The sequence below is a fragment of the Canis lupus genome, chromosome 7, assembly GCF_003254725.2.
Source record: "Canis lupus dingo isolate Sandy chromosome 7, ASM325472v2, whole genome shotgun sequence".
NCBI classification, from domain to species: Eukaryota; Metazoa; Chordata; class Mammalia; order Carnivora; family Canidae; genus Canis; species Canis lupus.
In genome coordinates, this window is record NC_064249.1 from 10,911,866 (window position 1) to 10,933,723 (window position 21,858).

At 35.5% G+C, this 21,858-nt stretch overlaps 1 protein-coding gene across 9 annotated transcripts in view; it reads left to right on the plus strand.

The window, feature by feature from the left end:
• Nucleotides 1-21,858, plus strand: part of RPS6KC1 (ribosomal protein S6 kinase C1) — a 177,545-nt gene that overhangs the window by 92,217 nt on the left and 63,470 nt on the right. For 6 of the 9 annotated variants that reach the window (XM_025429900.3, XM_025429904.3, XM_025429902.3 and 3 more), the window contains one exon: nt 7,069-7,161. The exons of the other annotated variants lie outside the window; for them this stretch is intronic. In XM_025429900.3, coding sequence (XP_025285685.1) covers nt 7,069-7,161 — 93 coding nt within the window. The remainder of the gene's footprint in view (nt 1-7,068; nt 7,162-21,858) is intronic. 9 annotated transcript variants of the gene reach the window in all.

Sequence of the window (21,858 nt, forward strand, 5' to 3'; positions counted from 1 at the left end):
ATTTATTTATGATAGTCACAGAGAGAGAGAGAGAGAGAGAGAGGCAGAGACACAGGCAGAGGGAGAAGCAGACTCCATGCACCAGGAGCCCGACGTGGGATTCGATCCCGGGTCTCCAGGATCGCGCCCTGGGCCAAAGGCAGGCGCTAAACCGCTGCGCCACCCAGGGATCCCCTAAACTAAGTTTTTTTCTGATATGATTTAAGTATTATATCTTCTAGAGATGGGAGAAAATGCTTATTTTTTTAATTGATCTAAGATGCATGTGGGCTTGCTCATATCCCAACTGTATCATTTGAAGCCATGGAAGATTGGGCAGTCTTAGCTCCAGTTTCTACATCTGAAAAATGATAATAGTAATTCCTTTCTGGGTTATTGTTAAGGATTAAATGAGTTTTTAAAAAAATTACTCATTTTTATTTTTATTTTTTTTTAAATTACTCATTTTTATATAGGTGCACACATAGCCACACCAATACTGCAAATCAAGTGCTTTCCTCATCAAAAGACCACCTATTAGCTAAGCTTACAAGAGTAGCTTAATAAGTTTTAGCCCTATTTTTCTTCCTCTGTCACAGATTGCTTTGTATAATTTTTTCCATATTTTTTAATGCTTTTATACTTTTTGACAATTATAATGTGTTTCAGTTTTCTAGTTTTAAAAATAGCCCAATACTTAATCGTTGATTTGTTGGACCATTAGACTTTTTGTTGCTGATTTTCTGAATCCTTTTCATTTTGTGTGTGACCTTTTAAAACATGCAATTATCAAACAAATACTTATTAGTGAGAATTTTCAATGTTAAGTGACCATTTCCTTTTTTTTTTTTTTCTTAGAGAGAGTGCTTGTGGAGATGGGGGTGTGTGGAGAGGCAGAGGGAGAGATTGAATCTTAAGAAGGCTGCATGCATGCCCAGCACAGAGCCCAATGTGGGCTGAGAACATGACTTGAGCTGAAATCAAGAGTCAGGCACTTAACCAAATCAGCCACCCCAGCACCCCTGACCATTACTTTTAGGAATTAAAAAATTATAGTCTGACTTTTATTGCTTGTTCTTGTATAATGAATATGTTTTAAATAAGATATCTGCTGTTTGATTTTCAGATTATTATTCTGTGTTCTATTTGCTGATCTTTTCCTATTTTCTGTCGTTGTTTTGATTGTATTAAGTTTACTTTTTAAACTCCTTACTATTTTGTTATTTTTATTTTGTTTTACTTTTTAAGATTTTATTTATTTATTCATGAGAGACACAGAGAGTGAGAGACACAGGCAGAGGAGCCCGATATGGGACTTGAACCCGGGAATCCAGGATCATACCCTGAGCCAAAGGCGCTGGTGGGGTTATTTTCTGTGGGGTTGACAGCCTTCCTTGTGTCTAATCCTGATGTGTCCATTCTCAATTCCATTTTGAGGGACAATTATAAAAGTATTAAATAGGATGGGCCTCTATGAACTTACCTGTTTTACTAATTCTCCTTGTATATTAAAAAAAAATTCTCCTTGTATATAAATATTCTAAAAGTTTTCGAAAATTACTAGTGTTCTATTCTTTCCATTAACGTTAACTTTGAATGTGCTACCTATTTCTTACTCCTTCAAGCTCCCTCTTACGCAGCCCCCATTTTAGTTTCCCATTACTACTTTGTGAACACTAATTTATTAAGCAAGTAAATATATAAAGCCTGCTGTATGGCTTTTGACTTGGAGAAAGGAACCATGAAGTACATTAGTCAGAAATTCCCTTCAAGCATAACTTCTAATGAAAATAAAACAAAGGAGATTTAATACAGGAGAACTGGTTGTATTAGATTATATATTAATTCACTAAACATTGGTTAAGACTATATATATATACAGTACCAGACTAGATATACTTTGAAGTTATATAAAAGATTAATAACACAGTCTCTGCTTTTGCAAACCTTATGTAGTATATGTACCTCATTGAGGAAACAAAAGTTAGAATGGTAAGAGTCATTTAGAATAATGGGAACTTGTATTAGAAAGGATGAAAAGGATTACCCCATGAATCAGATTTGAGATGCTAGGATTTTTTCAACTCTTAGGCAAGGAGGCTAGAGGACCGTTCTTCTTGCTAGAACAAGATGTTTTTCTTTTGTTGTTAGTATTTGTTTTTTATTTCACTTCTGTATTTTATGCTGTAAAACCTGGCCCTTAGGTCAGGGGCATGCCCAATTATTTTCTTATTTATTGTTTAACTTAAATATCTTCTAGAGGTTCTTAATGAGTTTGGTGATTTCGTTATTTCCTTCTTTAGCCCTTGTTGGTCCTCAATTTCAGCCAACACAATGAGAGGATCAATATAAATGATTTCTAAGGCCCTTTTTAGCTCTTAAATTCTCTGCAAAGTAGATATTATTTCTCTCTAGAATCCATGTGCAAACATTTCTTTCTAGCCTGGCTGATTAGGAAAATAAAGGAATTCCTTCTGGTTTTAAAATTTTGTGTTGATTATTGTTTTCCCCCATTGGCGCAGTCCAGGTCATGACTCATTCCACCCGCATTTTCTGTGATGATTTAAAGCTTTTGCTTTATTGAATTTATTTATGAGACTCTTTTGTGGTAAATATAAAAGTTGTGAACTTCCCAGTCATTCATGGTAATATTCTTTTTAAAAAAGGACAGAAAGGAGCAAAAGCACTCTTTGTTTTCTTCATTACTTCATTATTAATAGATTCAAAGAAAACTTAAGGGGCAGGATTCAGGAAAAAAAGGAAGTGAACTTTGAAGTAAAGGTGAAGTCTTATGTGACAGAGACAGAGTTCTTTCTCTCTTCCTTTTCATTTTTTAAAAATTGGAGATGACTTTGGATGATTTAAGAATTAACATTAAAAGAGGGTTTTCCTGGAAAAGACTTGGAATAACTTTTTTGCTCTTTTTAACTCTAGGAATTTTAAACCAAGATCATTGAAATTTAGAAAAAGACAGTAAATGGTCTAAGTTTAGGACGTAAAATATTGTATAGTTTCTAAAGTATGAATAAATTTCTTGTCCTGCAGTTAAACAAGGTGTGAAGGAAAATTAATTGTAGAATGCATGCCTTTCCTGAATATTTGTAGATTTTGAGTATAATTATTATAATATGGAAAATATTTTTCTGTTGTGCATTTTGTTAACTAGTACTATTGATATCTCTCAATTTTCCCTTAGAAAATATTTTAAAATTGTGTCTCCCTTAGTGAGACAGAGATAAAAATAGTGATGGCAGTCAGGGGCAATCCACATCAGCAATAGGACTGCAATGAAGAGACATCCTTGAATGTGATCTAAGAGAGGCTTAGGAAACCAGGTTTGAGGGTAAGTGGCTAGTGACACTCTTGGCAAAGCCAAAATTTTACAGATGAAGCCAAGTTCAGAAACTAGTATAATTAGCCATCAGGTTTTGGAGTGTGGGTTCTTGATATATTTTTTGTAGTGCTTTCCTTTTACCCTACTCCCCACCGCCCCCACCCCCTTCAACTGTGACTTTCTCTTAAGTTACTTAAGGACAGGTAGCTAAACCTGTTTCAAATGTGGTTGGTGACCAGCAGCATCAGCATCACCTATTAGTTTGTTGGAAATGCAGAATCGTACCTTCTCTCAGACTGATGATCTCCATTTGAATAAGATCCTCAGGTGATGTGCAAACACATTAAAGTTTGAGAAGTACCACACTCACAGATTGGTAAGAATGGAGGTAGATTTCAGTGAGAACAGGGAATAATATCAAGTGAAGAAGACTGGACAGGATAAACAGCAACTTTAAAGAAACCAACAAAAACACAGGTAAGCATCACTCAGCCATTTAGAGAATATAGAACAGAAATAGTAAACAGATTTTATTGGTGTGTTTATTCTAATCCTCTTGTAATAGCAGCCAGAAACACTGTATTATGAGACAGAGTGTGAGATTAACAGAGATACCTGTCAAGGGCTTGAGCAGTAGAGTGATAAGTATTTGCCATCTTTGGTTTTGAAGATAGTTGAATCATTATACTTTCTTATATGATCCATCATGTATCCTCTCCCTCCTCTTTACCTCCTGTGTTTTGTTTTGGTATAGATGAATATACCTGTTCCTTGCTTCTCTAGGCATCTTCTGTTACAGTAGTTAATATATGTAAGTGAAAAATTTTACATTTTTATTAAGGAAATCAGTCACGTTTCCTAGAAATATACTGTATACTCTCATCCCTCATTCCCTTAGCATTGGCTGGAATATCCAAACAATGTTATATTATTTTTTAAGTATTTAATCCCCTCTAACTATTATCTAGTTTTGTCATCTTAGACAAATTGCTTAACCTTGCCGCTTCTCAGTTTTCTCATCTGAAAAAAAAAAAAAGAGACAGAATGTTGGACTTGATCTCTGTCTCTTTCTGTTCTTAAAATTCTGTGGATTTATGTTTCCTTTTGCCATCTGAAAAAAGGAATAGATCTATAGGGATTCTACCCAATTTAAACGCTGCGTATAAGGAATACAGGATTTTTTTATTGATGATTTTATTTCATGATCTTTCTTTGTTCATTTCTCTGATCTTAAACTTTTATAGATGGTTAAAGTGGAAAGAGAACTTTAATGATCACTTTGCCTTTGGTCTTTCCCCATTACAATTTCACCATTCCCATCTTTGCAGAAGTAACCTTACTAAATCACTGTTTTCATTGGATTGTTTCTCATACAAAAACTTGTTTCCTAGACTCTGGAGAATATGGTCCAGAGCTGGCATTCAAGGCCTGTGAAAACTCACTGACCCTAAGTTTGTAATTTTATTTTCCTTTGTTCTACAACGTGAACAGTTTTTTTCCCACCAGGCTAGTTTCCTTCCAATCCTATATTTAATATCCGTTTTCTAACCTGATTTCAACAAAGCATTTAAAATCATATGTAGTTCCACTTCTTTCTGAGACTATGATTTATCATATATGGACTTCTGGCTTATCTCTATTGTCTTGTACTTTTAAAAACTCTTTTGTTGTTACTTAGTTTCTTATGTATTTGTCTTACCTCCTCAAGTAAATTATAAACTTCATCAAGCTAGGGATCATGCCTTTTGGTGGTTTCTGTTCTCTTCAGTTAAAATGCACATAATGGGCACACAGCCATTATTCACTGAAAGGTAGAGAGATTTTCACAGTAGAGAGATTTCATAGTTTGTTATCTTTGTTGTTGAGATTGCTACAGTGAACCAAAATGTTTCTTTGGAAACTGAAAGATCCAATGACATCAGTGAATATGAAGGTATAAGGTAGAAGTAGGAGATGGGGGGCACCTGGGTGGCTGTCAGTTAAGCGTCTGATTCTTAATCTCAGCTTAGGTTATGACCTCTGGGTCATGCATTCAAGCCCTGTGTCAGGCTCCGTGCTGGGCTTGGAGCCTACTTATAGATAGATAGATGATAGATAGATAGATAGATAGATAGATAGATAGATAGATAGATAGGAGATAGGGATGTTAGACCCATTTGGCCATATTTTAAAAGAGAAATATAATGGATAAATTATCATTTACGGTATTTTTTTCCCCTGTAACTTTTCCTCAACATTTCTCTTACCAAAAATCACAAGCAGCTCTTACTCTTCCTTCATAATAGCATAAGGGGAGATGAATTTTTAATTATCACAATGTGTTATGGAGTAGAAAGACTGCAGGCAATCCAGTAAGAAGTTGGGGCACACTTAAGTTAGTCTTTGCTTGCTAAACCTAAAAACTAACAAACAAAAATTTGAAAGCGATTAGAATTGCTGATGTTAGAAAATCTCATAAACGATGGTTTTCCTAGTTGTAAATGACAGCTTATTTATCTATGTTACCTCTTTCTCTTGTATTCCTCCTCTCTTCCTCCTTCCGCTCTTTTCCTCTCTAGTTCCAACTAACATGCTAGGCATTGTGAGTATGAAGATGAATAGGTGTATTTCCTGTTCTCAGGGAGCTCCCTGTCTAGTGATACTGGTCTGCAGAAGGACTTGAAGTATCAAAAGTGGTATCTCAGTAACTATTAATCGTGACATTTTATTAATCAGAATATTTATCTTCCATCCACAAGGAGAATAGTGTTTCCTGTATATTCTGATAGATGTCTGACAACAAGTCTGCTTTGAGGATACATTAAAGACTTTTGTGTCTCCTGTCATCCTTTGCAGCATTACCATTTCACTATGGGGATTAATAGAACATTGCTTTCTGGTTGTAAATGCCAAGTGGAGGTGTCTTTGGAGTTTATTTAGTTTAATGTCATACTTTACTGATAGGGAAAAACTAAGACTGATGGATGGGGAGTTAGGGTTATTCTTTTATTGTGTTTGGTCCTGAAATATCCCTCCCGTTTTTACTGATCTTTTTTGTAGTCAACAGACCTAGTTTTCCACATCACCCATGTTCAAATATTTTTTAAAAAATTGTTTTCTCCTGTAAATCATCTCTTTTCTAGGCTTAAACAACCTCACTTGTAACAATTATTGGTTATATGATGGAATTTCTTAATTTTTCACTGTTATTGACAATTCTTTCAGTTAAACTTGAATCTACCAGTCCTCTTAAAATACATAGTATATATTTATAAAGTAACTTTAAAGGACTGTAGTTTCATGATGAGAGAGAATGCCTTGTGTTGCCTCTCTCCCCAAGTTTATCGATTATTACGTTGTTTTTTAGTACTCCCTCTTCTAAATTACTCAAGAGCCATCTGGGGGTAAATATAAGGCTGTGATTGATGGTTGGCTCAGTTTTCCATTTGTTACAAAGTTTCATTATAGCTGTACAGTTCTGAATTGAATTATTGTTCTAGAAACTATACCAGCTCATTATTTTTTCTATTTAAATTTTGTTTTCAATGTTATCATGATTTATTTACTTGCAACTTTTTTCTTGCTTTTTCTTTTTGATTTTCTTTTTTTTTTATTTTTATTTTACATTACAGACAAACAGAAACTTCCTCCTTTCATCTTTCCATTCTCTGATTTATGATAAATTTAGTTTCCTTTGGCCTGGCATTTGCTTCAGCAGGCAGCCTTCCTTCAAGTACCTCCCTGATTGATGTATAATCTTTGATATCTTCCATTAGCCTCCAGGATCACGAAGTTCAAGGCCCCCTTGGAACCTAAGGAGTCCTGCCGAGGAGCTGAAGGCCTTTAGAGTCCTTGGGGTGATTGACAAGGTAATTCTTCAGCGTCTCTTCAAGAGTTCAGTCATAAATCGACTGCATGCTGACATTATGTCTTTGAAGCTTTGGATCTTAAGGATATGAAACAAAAGGAGAAAATGACTCAAATGCATCTGCACTTTAAAATAACAAAAGCAGAAAAGAAAAAGCTTTTATCTAAGCAATTCATGTAAGGTCATGCAAAATATATTTGCGCTAAAGGAGAAGGTGCGTATTTGTTGGCATTCAAGTTGAGTCAGGGTTTGGTTTTATAAACCTGTTGGAGCAGGGTAAAGATACACTTTTTGTTAGTTACAAAGACTTTTAGTTGGTAGTTTTCAACATTAACTGGTAGAGTCAGTCTAATGATCAAAAGAAAAATGGCACTTTCCTAAGAACTACCATTTACCGAGTACCTACTATGTGTCAGGCCATCTAATAGGCATTTCATGTAAAACAACCTGCTTAGTCCTTTCCACAATCCTGCTTTTTCCATCATGGTGGGAAAGTGATAGAACAGGGTAATAAGTAACTTGCCCAGAAGTCACATAGCTAATTTAGGGTAGTACTGGAATTCAAACCTAGATTTTGTGACTCCAAAACATTTTTTTTCCCTAGTACACCAACACCCCGCATCCTGGGGCACTTTTATACAGACACATTTTGTATCTGGAATAAAAATAAAGAGATAACAGAGATACCTGCTATTGAGTTTCCCCACATTTGGTGACATCTCAGATATGCCAAAAATTCACAGTACTGGCCAAGAGCTTAGTATAATTTAAAAACTATACAGAGTAAACTGTGTTTTAAATATATTTATCAACCACCACCTTACCTTTCAGAGTAAAAGAAAATGCTTTATTTAATATTAAGTTATAAAATTAGGCTTTTTAAAATATTAACTTTTATGAAGCACCTTAATGTTAATTTGTAACTTACTGTTCATTGAGTACTTCTGGTGTTCTAAAGTATGCATATGATTTGTTGCTAAAACGGAACAAGAAGCAGTATATCTTAAGTAACTTAGATAGGAACTAATAGTTTGAGGTATTCCAAAGGGAGCATTAGGTTGGATATTACATGAAGCTCTCAGTGTCTTATTAAATCTTTAAGCATCATTTTTCTCAAATTCAAATTCATATAACTGAATTTTGACTTAAAGAATTCTAAGCAGTAGTACTTTTCAGCTTGAAATATTTCTTTAACCATGTTTTCTGTAGCTTTTCCAGTTTGAAAACATTCTATTTGAGAGTTCAGAGAAGCAAAATACAAACTGAATAGTTCCTAGGTTCTTGGATTTCTGTGCAAGCAAAAATGCTTTGTTGATGTACAGTGTCTGTTCCTTCTCTTTGATGTATTTATTTTGATAAAGTATGACCTTTCATTGCTATATGCTCTAATCATGAGTGAGTCACCATGAAGTCCTGGTAATATCTGTGAGTCTCATAGGTTTATCCAAACAACCATTTTCAGCAGTGGAGGAATTCTTAAATTCTGTGCTGAGGCACAATTTGCCACTGTCTTTATTTTGTTAACCTGGCAAGTGTGTTGGTGTTGAGAAGGTGACATTTAACTTTCTAAGTAGAGATAAGGATATATGCATTTGGGAATTAATAAACTTGGCAAATAATCTTTTAAAATTTATTATAACAGTTGCTCTATGTGAAAACATGAATAGATTTTTAAAAATTGAATTATTTTAAGAGAAATTCTTTTCCATTCGGGTTTTGGAAACTTGAAGTTTGGAGGAACAGTGTTGAATACATTAAAATGGCTAGAGAATACACAGGATGTGTTAATTTAGCCTGTACAGAGCACAGTTTCTCTAATTCTGTGTCATTGCAGTATTTGTTCTTTATGGGTTATTTTGAGTGTTATTATCTGTTAACTTAGGAAAATAAAATGTCCCTAGGAATAAGATTTTTACAGACTTTTAAATAGAAAGTAAATAAAAACAAATTTGTTCATCATTATCTAGACTGTAAGCTCCATGAGAACAAGACTTGTCTTTCTTGTTCTCTTTTATCTCAGTGCCTAGAATCATGCTTGGCACATAATGGGTGCCTAATAAATATTTGTTGAGGGAATAAATTGAAACTTAAATAATTTTAAATGTATCATATATAGAGTGACACCTACTGGTATAATGTGAGACTGCTCCCTAGTACCATTGTTCAAGACACTCAGATATCTGTACCCAGAGAGGTAATAATTCCATAGCTATATCTTGGTCTTGTTTTCAAAGGGAAATAAATGACTTTTTCTTCTTTAACTGTGGTTACAAAATCCTTCATTAAAATATATGCAGCAAGGAATTTAAGCATTGGGGCTCTTGGAATGTAAATAAATTTGTGTACATTTAGAAGCAAGAATGATAAGGCTAGTGAAGGCCCTCAAAATCATATACAAAGAATAGCTGAAACAATGAGTTATGATGTACCCGATAAAAACATATTTTTGAGGGCTACCCAGGATAACGTGATTAAATGATGTTTTGTTCAAATCCTGAGGATGGAAGGGAATATTATGCCCAGATCAAGAGGTGTAAACTACAATCACCTTAGGCCAACCAGGATGTATGATTTTCCTGGAAAAAAGGTAGTGAAGGATAAGACTTGCTTATTAACATCCCCATAGGATACAGCCAGAACTAAGTGAGTACAAATTTTCAAATTTTAGCTGATGATTAAAGATACCTTTTAAAAATTAGGATTGACCAAGGGCAGGCAAAGACAAATCAGTTATTCAAGGCTGAGGGGTCATTGGTGGAGATATTGTTGAAAGAATTCAAGCGCTGGATGGATTTTTACATTAGATAACTTCTAAAGATTTCTTTTAGCCCTCAGATTCACTTACACATAGTCTTCATGTAGTATTAGCAAAGAAAGGAAAGTAGAAATTAGCAGAAAACCAATACTTCAATGAGAAGGATGGATTGCTGTTGTTTTCACATAAGTTTGTACATATGTGCATGCAAACTTTTGTGTTTGTGTGCATGAAGTATGTATATATAGGGTGTGTATATGATTGTGTGTGTAAGGATTGTTTATATATAGGTAATTTGCAATTGAGTTAGAAGTTGGGATTGGTTATTTGGTAGTGGAATGCCCAAATGTAGGAAGAGTTTCTTTAAAAGTTCACTGCTGTATAACTTACCTACACAAAAAGGATAAAGGAGTCTATAGTCTAATAAATAGTAATATACTGAGACGCCTGGGTGGCTGAGCGGTTTAGCGCCTGCCTTTGGCATGATTCTCTCTCTCTCTCTCTCTCTTTCTGTGTCTCTCATGAATAAATAAATAAAAATCTTAAAAAAATAAATAGTAATATACTAATGGCAGTTTCCTGGTCTTGATATTGTGCTATAGCTATATAAGATATCACCATTGGGAGAAACTGGGTGAAGGGTACATGGGACTCCACTAGTTTTGCAACTTCCTGTGCATTTAAAAAAGAGTTAAAAAAAAAAAAAGATTTAGAGGACACTGACTTGAACAGCAGAGTAATAATACCAAGATATGATCCTTTTATGTCCAGGGTTGTGTGTAGCCAGAGTTGTCCCGCATGTAGGTATGTGTCTAGTATTCGCAAGGTCAGCGACTGAAGATAGTATGAATGGATTGCTCAAATTCACTCTCCTTAAAAAACAACTTCAGTAGGGTGCTTGATAATGAGATGCCACATACTTTGTAAAACTAATCACTGTTTGTTACATCAAATGCCTTGGCATTTTGTAGTTAAGGTAGCTTCTCAACTTTACCTCAGGCTTGCCAGGCAGAATTCTTAGTTTGGTTTGCCATTGGAAAAATACAATTTTAGCTAATATATTTTTGAGAAAATTTGTATAGATTGTTCAAATTGAGTAGATATTGAGAGAACCTTAAAAAATAAGTATAGGGGTGCCTCGATGGCTCAGTTGGTTAAGCGTCCAACTCTTAATTTCAGCTCCGGTCATGACCTCGGAGTTGTGAGATCCAGCTGCCCTTTGGGCTCTGCTGGGCATGGCGCCTGCTTAGGATTCTCTCTTTCCTTCTGCCTCCCTGCCCCCCAACCCCATTCTCTTTATCTCTCTCAAAAAAAAAAAAAAAAAAAAAGTACAAAATAAGTACTTATTTTTTATAAGTTTTCTTTTTAAGATTTTACTTATTTATTCATGAGAGACACACAGAGAGAGGCAGAGACACAGGCAGAGGGAGAAGCAGGCTTCCTACAGGGGGCCTGATGCAGGACTCAATCCCAGGACCCCAGGATCACACCCTGAGCTGAAGGCAGATGCTCAACTACTGAGCCACCCAGGCATCCCTCTAAGTTTTCTAAATATTTTCTATGATGATATACAGATAAAATGTCCTTATTGGGAACAGAAGCATCAATATTTGGGTATTGATTGAAAGAAGTTTGGGTTAAACTGGATTAATAGGAATTTGTCCTTTATTTAAACAGTGTGGCAAAACTGTTACCTAAATGATATCAAATTACAACTGTTGCACTGTGGCTTGTAGAAAGATGGAATTTCTTGTAAAAAGAGATCCTTTTTCCATATTTTTTCTGCTAAGTATAACTGAAACTCTGAATATTATACAGAAAACAAAAAAAAGAGAAGACTGGAAAATAGAGAGTAGATGGAAGACTGGCTAATGATCATGGGATCCAATGACTACGTACTGGTAAACTCCCTATAGTTTTTTCCCCTCACATATTCCAGACTGGATGTTGAAGAAATGAGCAACTTGAAGCAAAGCTCTAATAGGAACAGACAAAAACAAAGAAACAAAAGCCTATTCTTTCTAGCCAAAGGACTATGAAATGGGCAGCTTATTAGTAAGAAAACTTTTAGACAATAACCACTCTACTCCATCCAACACCACAGAAGAACTTTGGTACTACCCCACTACCACTAGCAAGGCCATGTGAGTTGCCTGTACTTTCATCCTTGCAAGACTGCAATGAGGGGGTTCATTCCTCCTATCATGGTGGTATCAGGAATGGCCAAGAGGGGGGATCTGGAACTTGTATCCCTAGTGGGCAAAAATGACACATATTAGTTGTGACTACTTGGGAGCCTGGACTTGTAGCCCCAGCTGGTGGTAAAGAGGCTCCTCGACTTTTCCTCACTGAGGTAGTGTTAGAAGAGGCCTGGTAGATATTCAGGATTTTTGACCACTACCGAGTGGCAATGAGGCCACCTCCCACATGGTGTAAAGTGAAGGCTACATGAGGAGCAGTTAATGAAGCACCTCTGTTCTTCCCAGGCAGGGTGGTATCAAGCAGAAGCCTGAGCTCCTACCCCTACCCAGCAGTAACTAGGAGTCCCATTTTCCTCCCCCAGATATCACTGAAATACTCCTAAAATGAAATCTTGAGGCCTAAATGATTTTACTGGAGAATTCTACCAAATTTTTAAGGAATTAACACCAATTCTCTATATTCTTTTCTAGAAAATAGAAGAAGGTGAGATCGTTTCTAGTTCATTTTATGAGGTCAGTGTTGCCCTTAATAACAAAAACAGCATAAAAAAGAAAATTACAGGACAATGTTTCTCATGAATATAGATACAGAAATCCTCATAAAATACAGCAAATAGAAATCTGTATCTAAAAAAAAAAACACAGAAAACAAAAAACAAACTAGGAATAGAGGGGAACTTCGTCAACTTGATAAGGAATAGCTACAAAAAACAACTAATAGCATACTTCATGGTGAATGATGCTTTACCCCTTAAGATCGGGAATAAGGCAGATTCTTAGCACTTCTATTAAACATAGAAGTTCTAGAAAGTGCTATTCAACAAGAAAAGGAAATAAAAGGCATATGGATTGGAAAGGAAGAAATGTAGTTGTCTGTATTTGAAGAGGACATGATGGTTTACGCATATAAAACCGTGGAATCTACAAAAAAATCAGAAATAGTGAATTCAACAAGGTTGCAAGATACAAAATCAGCATACAAAATGTTATATTTCTGCATACTAATCTTGAACACATAGAGACTGGAATTTTTTTTTTAAGATTTTATTTATTTATTCCTGAGAGACATAGAGAAAGAAGTAGAGATACAGGCAGAGGGAGAAGCAGGCTCCATGCGGGGAGCCCAATGTGGGACTCGATCCTGGGACTCCAGGATCATGCTCTGGGCTGAAGGCAGACGTTCAACCACTGAGCCACCCAGGTGTCCCTAGAAACTGAAATTAAAAATACAGTACCCTTCATAGTCATAACCGATACACAGTTTTAACATAATTCCTATCAGATTCTCAGGAAGGTTTTTTTGTGTGTGTTGATGTAGGCAAGATTATTAATAAATTTATATGGGGAAACCATAGGAACATAGCTAAAACAATTTTGTAAAAAGAGTAAATAAACTAGGTATAATCATTTTCCTTGATTTCAAGAGTTGCATAGCTATAACAGTCAAAAATGAGTGGTATTGGTGTGTAGAGAGACACATAAATCTGTTGGGACAGAATAGAATGTAGAAATAGCTTACAAGTATGGCCAGCTGACTTTTGACAAAGGTACAAAAGCAGTTCAATGTAGGAAGGATAGTCTTTTTTAACAAATAGTGTTAGAGCAATTGGATATCCATTGCCAAGAACCACCCCCCCCCCCAAAATAAAAACCTTAAAAAACCTAAACCTTTGGTCTATATCTCACACATATACACAAATTAGCTCAAAATGGATCACACATTTAAATACAAAACATAAAACTTTTAGAAGTAAACATAGGAAAATCTTCAGGACCTAGAGCCTTGGGTTTAGAGATTTTAGACGTGATGCTGATAGTGTGATCCATAAAAGGAAAAATTGACATATTAGACTATCAAGATTAAAAAGTTTTGATCTGCAAGAAACCCATTAAGAGGCTGAAAAGCCACAGACTGGGAGAAATTATTTGCAAATTGCGTATATTACAAAAAACTCATTTAGAATTTATATAGAATTCATGAAACTTGACATTAAAAACCCAAATAATCCAACTAGAAAATTACCAAAAGATACAAAAAACCATTTTACCAAATGAAATTATGGCAAAGTAGCACATTAAAAGATGTTCAACATCACTAGTCATTAGAGAAATACAAAATAAGATCACAGAGATATCACTATACACCTATTAGAAAACTTTCTTTGTAATAGCCCCAATATGGAAACAACCAAAATATCTTACAATAAATGAAGAGTTAAGCTGTAGTACATTAATATACTATGTGATATTATTCATCAATAAAAAGGAATGAATTGTTGAAGCATGCATCTGCTGGGATGAATGCATGAAGGTCATTATTCTGAGTGGAAAAAAAGGCACTCTCTAATAATTATATACTGTATGATTTCATTTATATATACCATTTTCAAAATGACCAAACTAATATTTCTCTTCCTTCATTTCCCATAGTTCATTCTATTTAAGAATTGAGGTAGTATAGGACGAAGACATATAAAAACATCTTTTTAAAAAATATTTTATTTATTTATTTGACAGAGAATGAGAGAGAGCACAAGCAGGGAGAGCAGCAGAGGGAGAGGGAGAAGCAGGCTCTCCACAGAGCAGGGAGCCTGATGGCAGGGCTCGATTCCAGGACCCTGGGATCATGACCCAAGCCAAAGGCAGACTGAGCCACCCAGGCACTCCATAAAAGAAATTCTAATAAAGTAGATATGGATTAATTATTACTGTAATTTATTGATTACATATTTAAAGTGAGAGTGAGCTGATTTAACATGTTCCATAGTTTTGGAAAAATTTTATTTTGGGCGCCTGGGTGGCTCAGCAGTTGAGCGTCTGCCTTCGACTTAGGTTGTAATCCCGGAGTCCTGGGATTGAGCACTGCTTTGGGCTCCCTGCAGGGAGCCTGCTTCTCCCTCTGCCTATGTGTCTGTCTCTCTCCTTCTCTCTCTCACGAATAAATAAAATCTTTATAAAAACATTTTTATTTTGTTGTAATCTTTAAGAAATCCTGGGACGCCTGGGTGGCTTAGCGGTTTAGAGCCTGCCTTTGGCCCAGGGTGTGATCCTGGAGTCCTGGGATCAAGTCCCACATTGGGCTCCCTGCATGGAGCCTGCTTCTCCCTTTGCCTGTGTCTCTGCCTCTCTCTTTCTCTCTCTGTGTGTGTGTCTATCATGAATAAATAAATAAAAAAATCTTAAAAAAAAAATCCTTTCCGTGATTAGTTTGTCATAAAAATAAGGAAACAATATATCCTTCTACTATATTGTTAGTTTTTAGCTTAAATATATAAATATATTCTAAAAATAGTGGTTTACAGTAAAAATTCTCAAATTAGAACTTGCAAATACAATATAACCATAGTTTCAATATATTATATAGTATATTCAACAGTATGATAGATGTAGATATATTTAAAATGAAGTAATCTATTACTGTGGTTTTGTGCATAGCATGTTACTAATAATCTTGGTGCCCAAAACCTATGTTTATAAATACTTAAAAATACATTTAAGAATTGGGGCACCTGGGTGGGTCAGTTTATTAAGCATCCCACTCCTAATCTCAGCTCACATCTTTATCTCAGAGTTGTGACTTTAAGCTCCCATGGTGGAGCCTACTTTTAAGTAGTAAGAAAAAAAATACATTTAAAAATCAGTGTAATACCTTCTGGTTTCTGGTCTGACATGGAAAGAAGTTGGAAGTTTCCACTCTATCTTAACAAGAAGCAAAGCACTGAACTAATGGAAAAATCAACAACTCTTCTTAGATCCGTCAGAGAAGTGAAGTCATAGGGCAAGTGGCTGCTGCAAAATTGGAGAGACAGACATACAGATACAGAGAATCACTGCTTGCTAGAGCAGAAAGCCATGAGCAGAAACCTACCTGGGAACTAGTACCTGGGTAGAAAACCAGACTGTAATTGACAAATTGCCAGAGGCTTAATGGGACTTCTGAGAGTTAAAAACTCTGGGGGTTGTCCCCATACTTCTCTGAGTTTTACCTTTTGAAGCTCTACCAAGGTAGTTCTTTTAATGAGTATTGGAGAAACATCAGGCTTTCATTAGAGAGAGGGGAGAAGTAGCCATTTTGAAATATACCATTTTGAAATATACCAGAGCATTCTATTCTTAACAAGACTTGTCTTGAAGAGAAATGATTTTACCACAGCCTAACCACTGAGGTTTCATCAGAGCCTAACTGGCTTTGGGGAAGGGAAATAGCCAGTTCCAGTCAGCTTTAACCTTGGGTTAAATAAATAATACCCAGTTCTAATCTCCCTCTGACCTTCCAGTGGGAGGAAGGAGAAATATCCAACTCCAGTCCCCTCAACCATTTAATTCTACCTAAAGCTGGGGAAAATCTGATAGGAACTTGTGAAGTTCATAGCCAATGGCCACAGGCTTACTAAAAGACTGAGACATAATCACAGGACGATAGAATTTTTTCCTTCTTCCAACATCTATCTTACCACATTACTAAAGGCCTGTTTATTGGAGTTCCTTTTACCTAGTACATCACATACAACTTTCAGCAAAAAATTGTAAGGTATGCTAAATGGCAAAACAAATACCCTCCCCCACCCCCAGAAAACCCCACAACAACAATTTGAAGGGACAGCTAGAATCAGAAACAGACTCAGCTGTGAAAGGATGTTGGAATTATTAGACCATAAATTTAAAACAACCACGATTAATATGCTGTGTGCTATGACAGACAAAGTAGACAACATGTAAGAACAGATGGGTAATGTAAGCATAGAGATGGAATTTCTAAAAAGAATAAAAAATGCTAGAGAAAAAAAACTATAACAAATGAAGAATGCTTTTGATTGGCTCATTGATAGACTGGATAGTGCTAAGGAAAGAATCTAGCAATTTGAGGATATGTCAGTAGAAACTTCCAAAACTAGAAAGTAAAGAGAAAAAAAGACTAAAAAAATATGGAACATCCAAGAACTGTGGGATCACTGCAAAAGGTGTAACATACCTTTTGGGAATGGGAATACCAGAAGAAGGAGAAGAAAGAAAAAGGAACAGTCTGTTTAAAATAATAGTAACAATGTGTTCAATTCTGTATGCTTATGTATGTGTATGGTTGTGTATATGTATATATACTCATACATACTTACGTGTAAGTGAAGTGAGTAAGAACAGGGATGCCTGGGTGGCTCAGCGGTTGGGCTCCTGCCTTCGGCCCAGGGCATGATCCTGGAGTCCTGGAATCGAGTCCCACATCGGACTTACTGCATGGAGTCTGCTTTTCTCTCTGCCTGTGTCTCTGCCTCTCTTCCTCTCTCCCTGTCTCTCATGAATAAATAAAAAATCTTTTTTAAAAAAGTAAGAACAATGATAGAAGGGATAGGAGAGATGAATTAGGAATATTTTGCTATTATCAAGTACTTACCCCCTGAGAAGCAGTATAGTGTTATTTGAAGGTGGATTTGGATTAGCTGTAAATGTATACTGCAAACTCTAGGGCAACCACTAAGAAAAGTGAAAAAAAGTATAATTAATATGCTAAAAAAGAAAAGAAAGTGGCATCATATAAAATCCTCGAAGCCACAAATGGCAGAAAAAGAATGAGAGGAAAAAATAGGAAAGAGAACAGGCAGTGAATAGAAAGCAGTAAAAAGTGATAAGTATCCAACTATATCAATAATCATAAACATGAGTGCTCCAAATGCACCAAGAGACAGAGGTTGTCAGAGTTGATAAAAACAAAAACAAGAACCAACTATTTGTCTATAAGAAACTCACTTAGGGGATCCCTGGGTGGCTCAGCGGTTTTTAGCACCTGCCTTCGGCCCAGGGTGAGCCTGGGCTCCGGGATCGAGTCCCACATCAGGCTCCCTGCATGGAGCCTGCTTCTCCCTCTGCCTGTATCTCTGCCTCTCTCTGTGTGTCTCATGAATAAATAAATCTTAAAAAAAAAAAAAAAGAAAGTGGGAATAGCTATAATAATTTCAGACAGAGCAGACTTCAGAGCAAGGCAAATTATCAGGAATAAAAAGAGACGTTACATAATGATAAAGGGGTCATTCTCCAAGAAAATATAACAATTTATAGAATGTATATGCCTAACAACAGAGCATCAAAATGCATGAGGCAAAAACTGATAAAACTACAGGGAGAAGAAGAAATAGGTAAATCTGCTATTATAGTTTTTAACACCTCTGTATCTAAAATGGACAGTTCCAGCTGGCAGAAAATCACTGAGGACGTAGTTGAACTCAGCACCATCAACATATTTGGGCATAGCTGGGCATCTGTAGACTTTTTTATCCAACAAAAGCAGAAAATATATTCTTCTCAAGCTCTCATGGAACATTCACCAAATTAGACCACATTCTTGGTCGTAAAACACAACTTGACAAATTTAAAATGGTGGAAATCATGGAATATCTGCTCTTAGACCACAGTGGAATTAAACTAGAAAATCCCCAAATATGTAGGGATTAAGTAACACACTTACAGGTAACACATAGGTCAAAGAAGAAATCTGAAGAGAAATTTTAAAATATTTTGAAAATGAAAACACAACTTATCAAAGTTTGTGAGGTGCAGCAAAAGCAGTACTAGAGGGAAATTTATAGCATTGAATGGATATGTTAAAAATGAAGAGATCTAAAATCAGTCATCTAAGTTTTGACCTTAGGAAACTAGAAAAAGAAGAGCAAATTAAATTTAAAATAAACAGAAGGAAAGAAATAATAAAAATTAGAGCAGAAGTTAATGGAATTGAAAACAGGGAATCAGTAGAGAAAATGAACAACACCAAAAGCTGATTCTTTGAAAAGATAAATAAAACCAATAAGCCCTTAGCCAGGCTAAGTAAGAAAAAAGGACAGCTGGCATAAATTTCTAAGATCAGAAATGAGAGAGAGGACATCACCACAGACACAGACATTAAAAAGGCAATAAGGGGATATTGTGAACAATTCTACGTCCACAAATTTAATAACCTAGGTGAAATGGACCAATTTCTTGAAAGACACAATCTGCCAAAAGAATTCTTTTTCACACAAGAAGAATTCTTCTTCACACAAGAAGAAACATCTATTCAGAACTTTTGCCTTTTTTTTTTTTTACAGTTCGGTGGTATTTTACAAAACTAAACATAGTCTTAACCTAACATAGGATCCAGCAAATCCCTTCTTGGCATTTGCCTTAAATGAGTTCAGAGCTTATGTCCACGCCAGACTTTGCACATGGATGTTTATAGTAGTTTTATTCGTAATTGCCAAAACTTGGAAGCAACCAAGATGTTCTTTTGTAGGTGAATGGATAGAGATACTGGGTTATATCTAGATGATGGAATGTTATTCAGGATTATAAGAAAATGAGCTATCAAGTCATGAAAAGACATGGAGGAACCTTAAATGCATTTTACTAAGTGAAAGATGATTAGAAAGGGTTACATACTGTATGACTTTAACTATATGACATTCTGGGAAAGGCAAAATTATGGGACTATAAAGAAATCAGTGGTTATAATTGGGAGGGGAGAGATGAATAGTGGAGACAGGATTTGGGGGGCAGTGAAACTATTTTGTCTGATATTATAATGGAGGATACATGTCATACATTTGTTAAAAACCATAGAATGTACAACACCATGACTGAGCCCTAATGTAAACTGTGGAGTTTGAATGATAATAATGTATCACTGTAGTAGGTTCATCACTTCAACAAATGTACTGTCTTGTGCAAGATGTTCATAGTAGGGGAGGCTGTGGTTGTTTGGGGGCAGAAGATTATATGGGAGCTCTTCTTTCTACTCAATTTCGTCATGAACCTAAAATTGTTCTAAAATATGAAGTCTATTTATGAGACTGACGCGCTGCCCACTGCGCTAAGAAGGCGGTTATGAAGTCTATTTAAAAGGGAAAAAAAGTCAACATGGTAATGACCACGTCTGGTGAAAGCTTATGGGAACCTTCAACCGTGCCTTCACCTAAAATTGTTATGTAATAGTTGATTAAAATTGCAAAAGATACAGGAGAAGATTGTGATTGTGAGCCACCTGGTCCTGACAGCCAGTTTACTATTACAAATGTGCTTCAGATTCCTGTAACTATTTAGATTCCTTTCAGTTTTCCAAAAGCCAGACTCTTAGGATTTTATACCACCTCCATACCACACACTATTCTAACCTTTCTACAAAAACTATTTAATGCTCTCAAACTTCTTGCAGATAAGGAACCTGAACTCAGAGAGGTTGAGTAGCATGTTTAGGGACACTACTGAGTAGCAGAGCTAGGGTTTGACCCCGAAGACCATCTCTTTCCAAAACCAGAGATCTCTGCAATTATTCAGAATGGTATTTTATGTGATGATTATAACATTTATGTCCCTTAGCAACTTCTTATCAATTTCAGTGCATTATTCCTTTGGTTTTGCTTTTTAAAAAAAAATCAAGGTACTTTATTAATATAAATAAATAATAACATATTTTAAAACTACGGCAATCAAAAACCTCCATAATGACTAATGGGGTTTTGCTGTAACTAATTGAATGTCTGAGTCAGCATCTCATTTGATCCTTACTAACCACCGTACATGGTTTATTTTATCAACACTTTGATGCTTTCAAACTGCATTAGCTTAAAAGGTAAAAATATTGAAATAATTATTATATTTATTGATTAAAGCGTTAGAAATTGAAATACACACTATTACCATCTTTAAAGTGTGAGCCTCAGAAACTCTGTGTGATCCAATTGGGAAATGCTGTTCTAAATTATTCTGTTTAATGGTTTCATACTATTCTATCATATACTGTAATTTATTTAATCAGTTCTCTATTGTTTGGCTCTTCAGGTTGTTTTCCTGTTTTTCTCTGCCCTGTGATGAATATTCTTACAGATAAATTATCTCTTATGATGATTTCCTTGGTATACTTTTTCAGAGATGGAGATCATGAGTCAAAGAGTATTCATGTATGTGTTAACATCCAGAAATATTATACTAATATATATTCCTACTAGTAGTGTATAAGAAGACTTATTTCCTAACATCCTTACCAACAAATGGCATTTGCTGGATGAAAATTTGGATTTCATTATCATTTTAATATGCAATTTTAATTGCTAATGAGGATGAATTTTTAAAAACGTTTATTGGCTGTTTGTGTTTCTCCGTTTATGAAATGGTTTCATTTCCTTTTTCTGCATTTTTTTTAAATTAGAAGATTATGTTTTCATAGTGATTTTTAAGACTTCTTTAAGGATTTGTACATCTTTGTCTTGGACATATATAGGAGTTATTTTTTCACGTTTCTTCTACACAAAAAAGTTTCTCATCATGTGCATTATTCATTGTAGAGAAAGAAAATAAATAAGCTAAAATAAAGAAGATACAGTTTACCCATAACTCTGCCACCTGCTGAGAATCCTTTTTATATTTTATTTTATTTTATTTTATTTTTTTTTTTTAAAGATTTTATTTATTTATTCATGATAGTCACACAGAGGGAGACAGAGAGGCAGAGACACAGGCAGAGGGAGAAGCAGGCTCCATGCATCGGGAGCCCGATGTGGGATTCGATCCCGGGTCTCCAGGATCATGCCCCGGGCCAAAGGCAGGCGCCAAACCGCTGCGCCACCCAGGGATCCCCCTTTTTATATTTTAATGTATACTCTTCCTCTCTTTTTGTGTGTGTGTTTATATATACACCTAGGCCCCATTAGCTTATGGTTTCAAATGAAGTCATAAAGACATTAAAACTAAATTATACTGACTTTTAGCTCTTACCCAC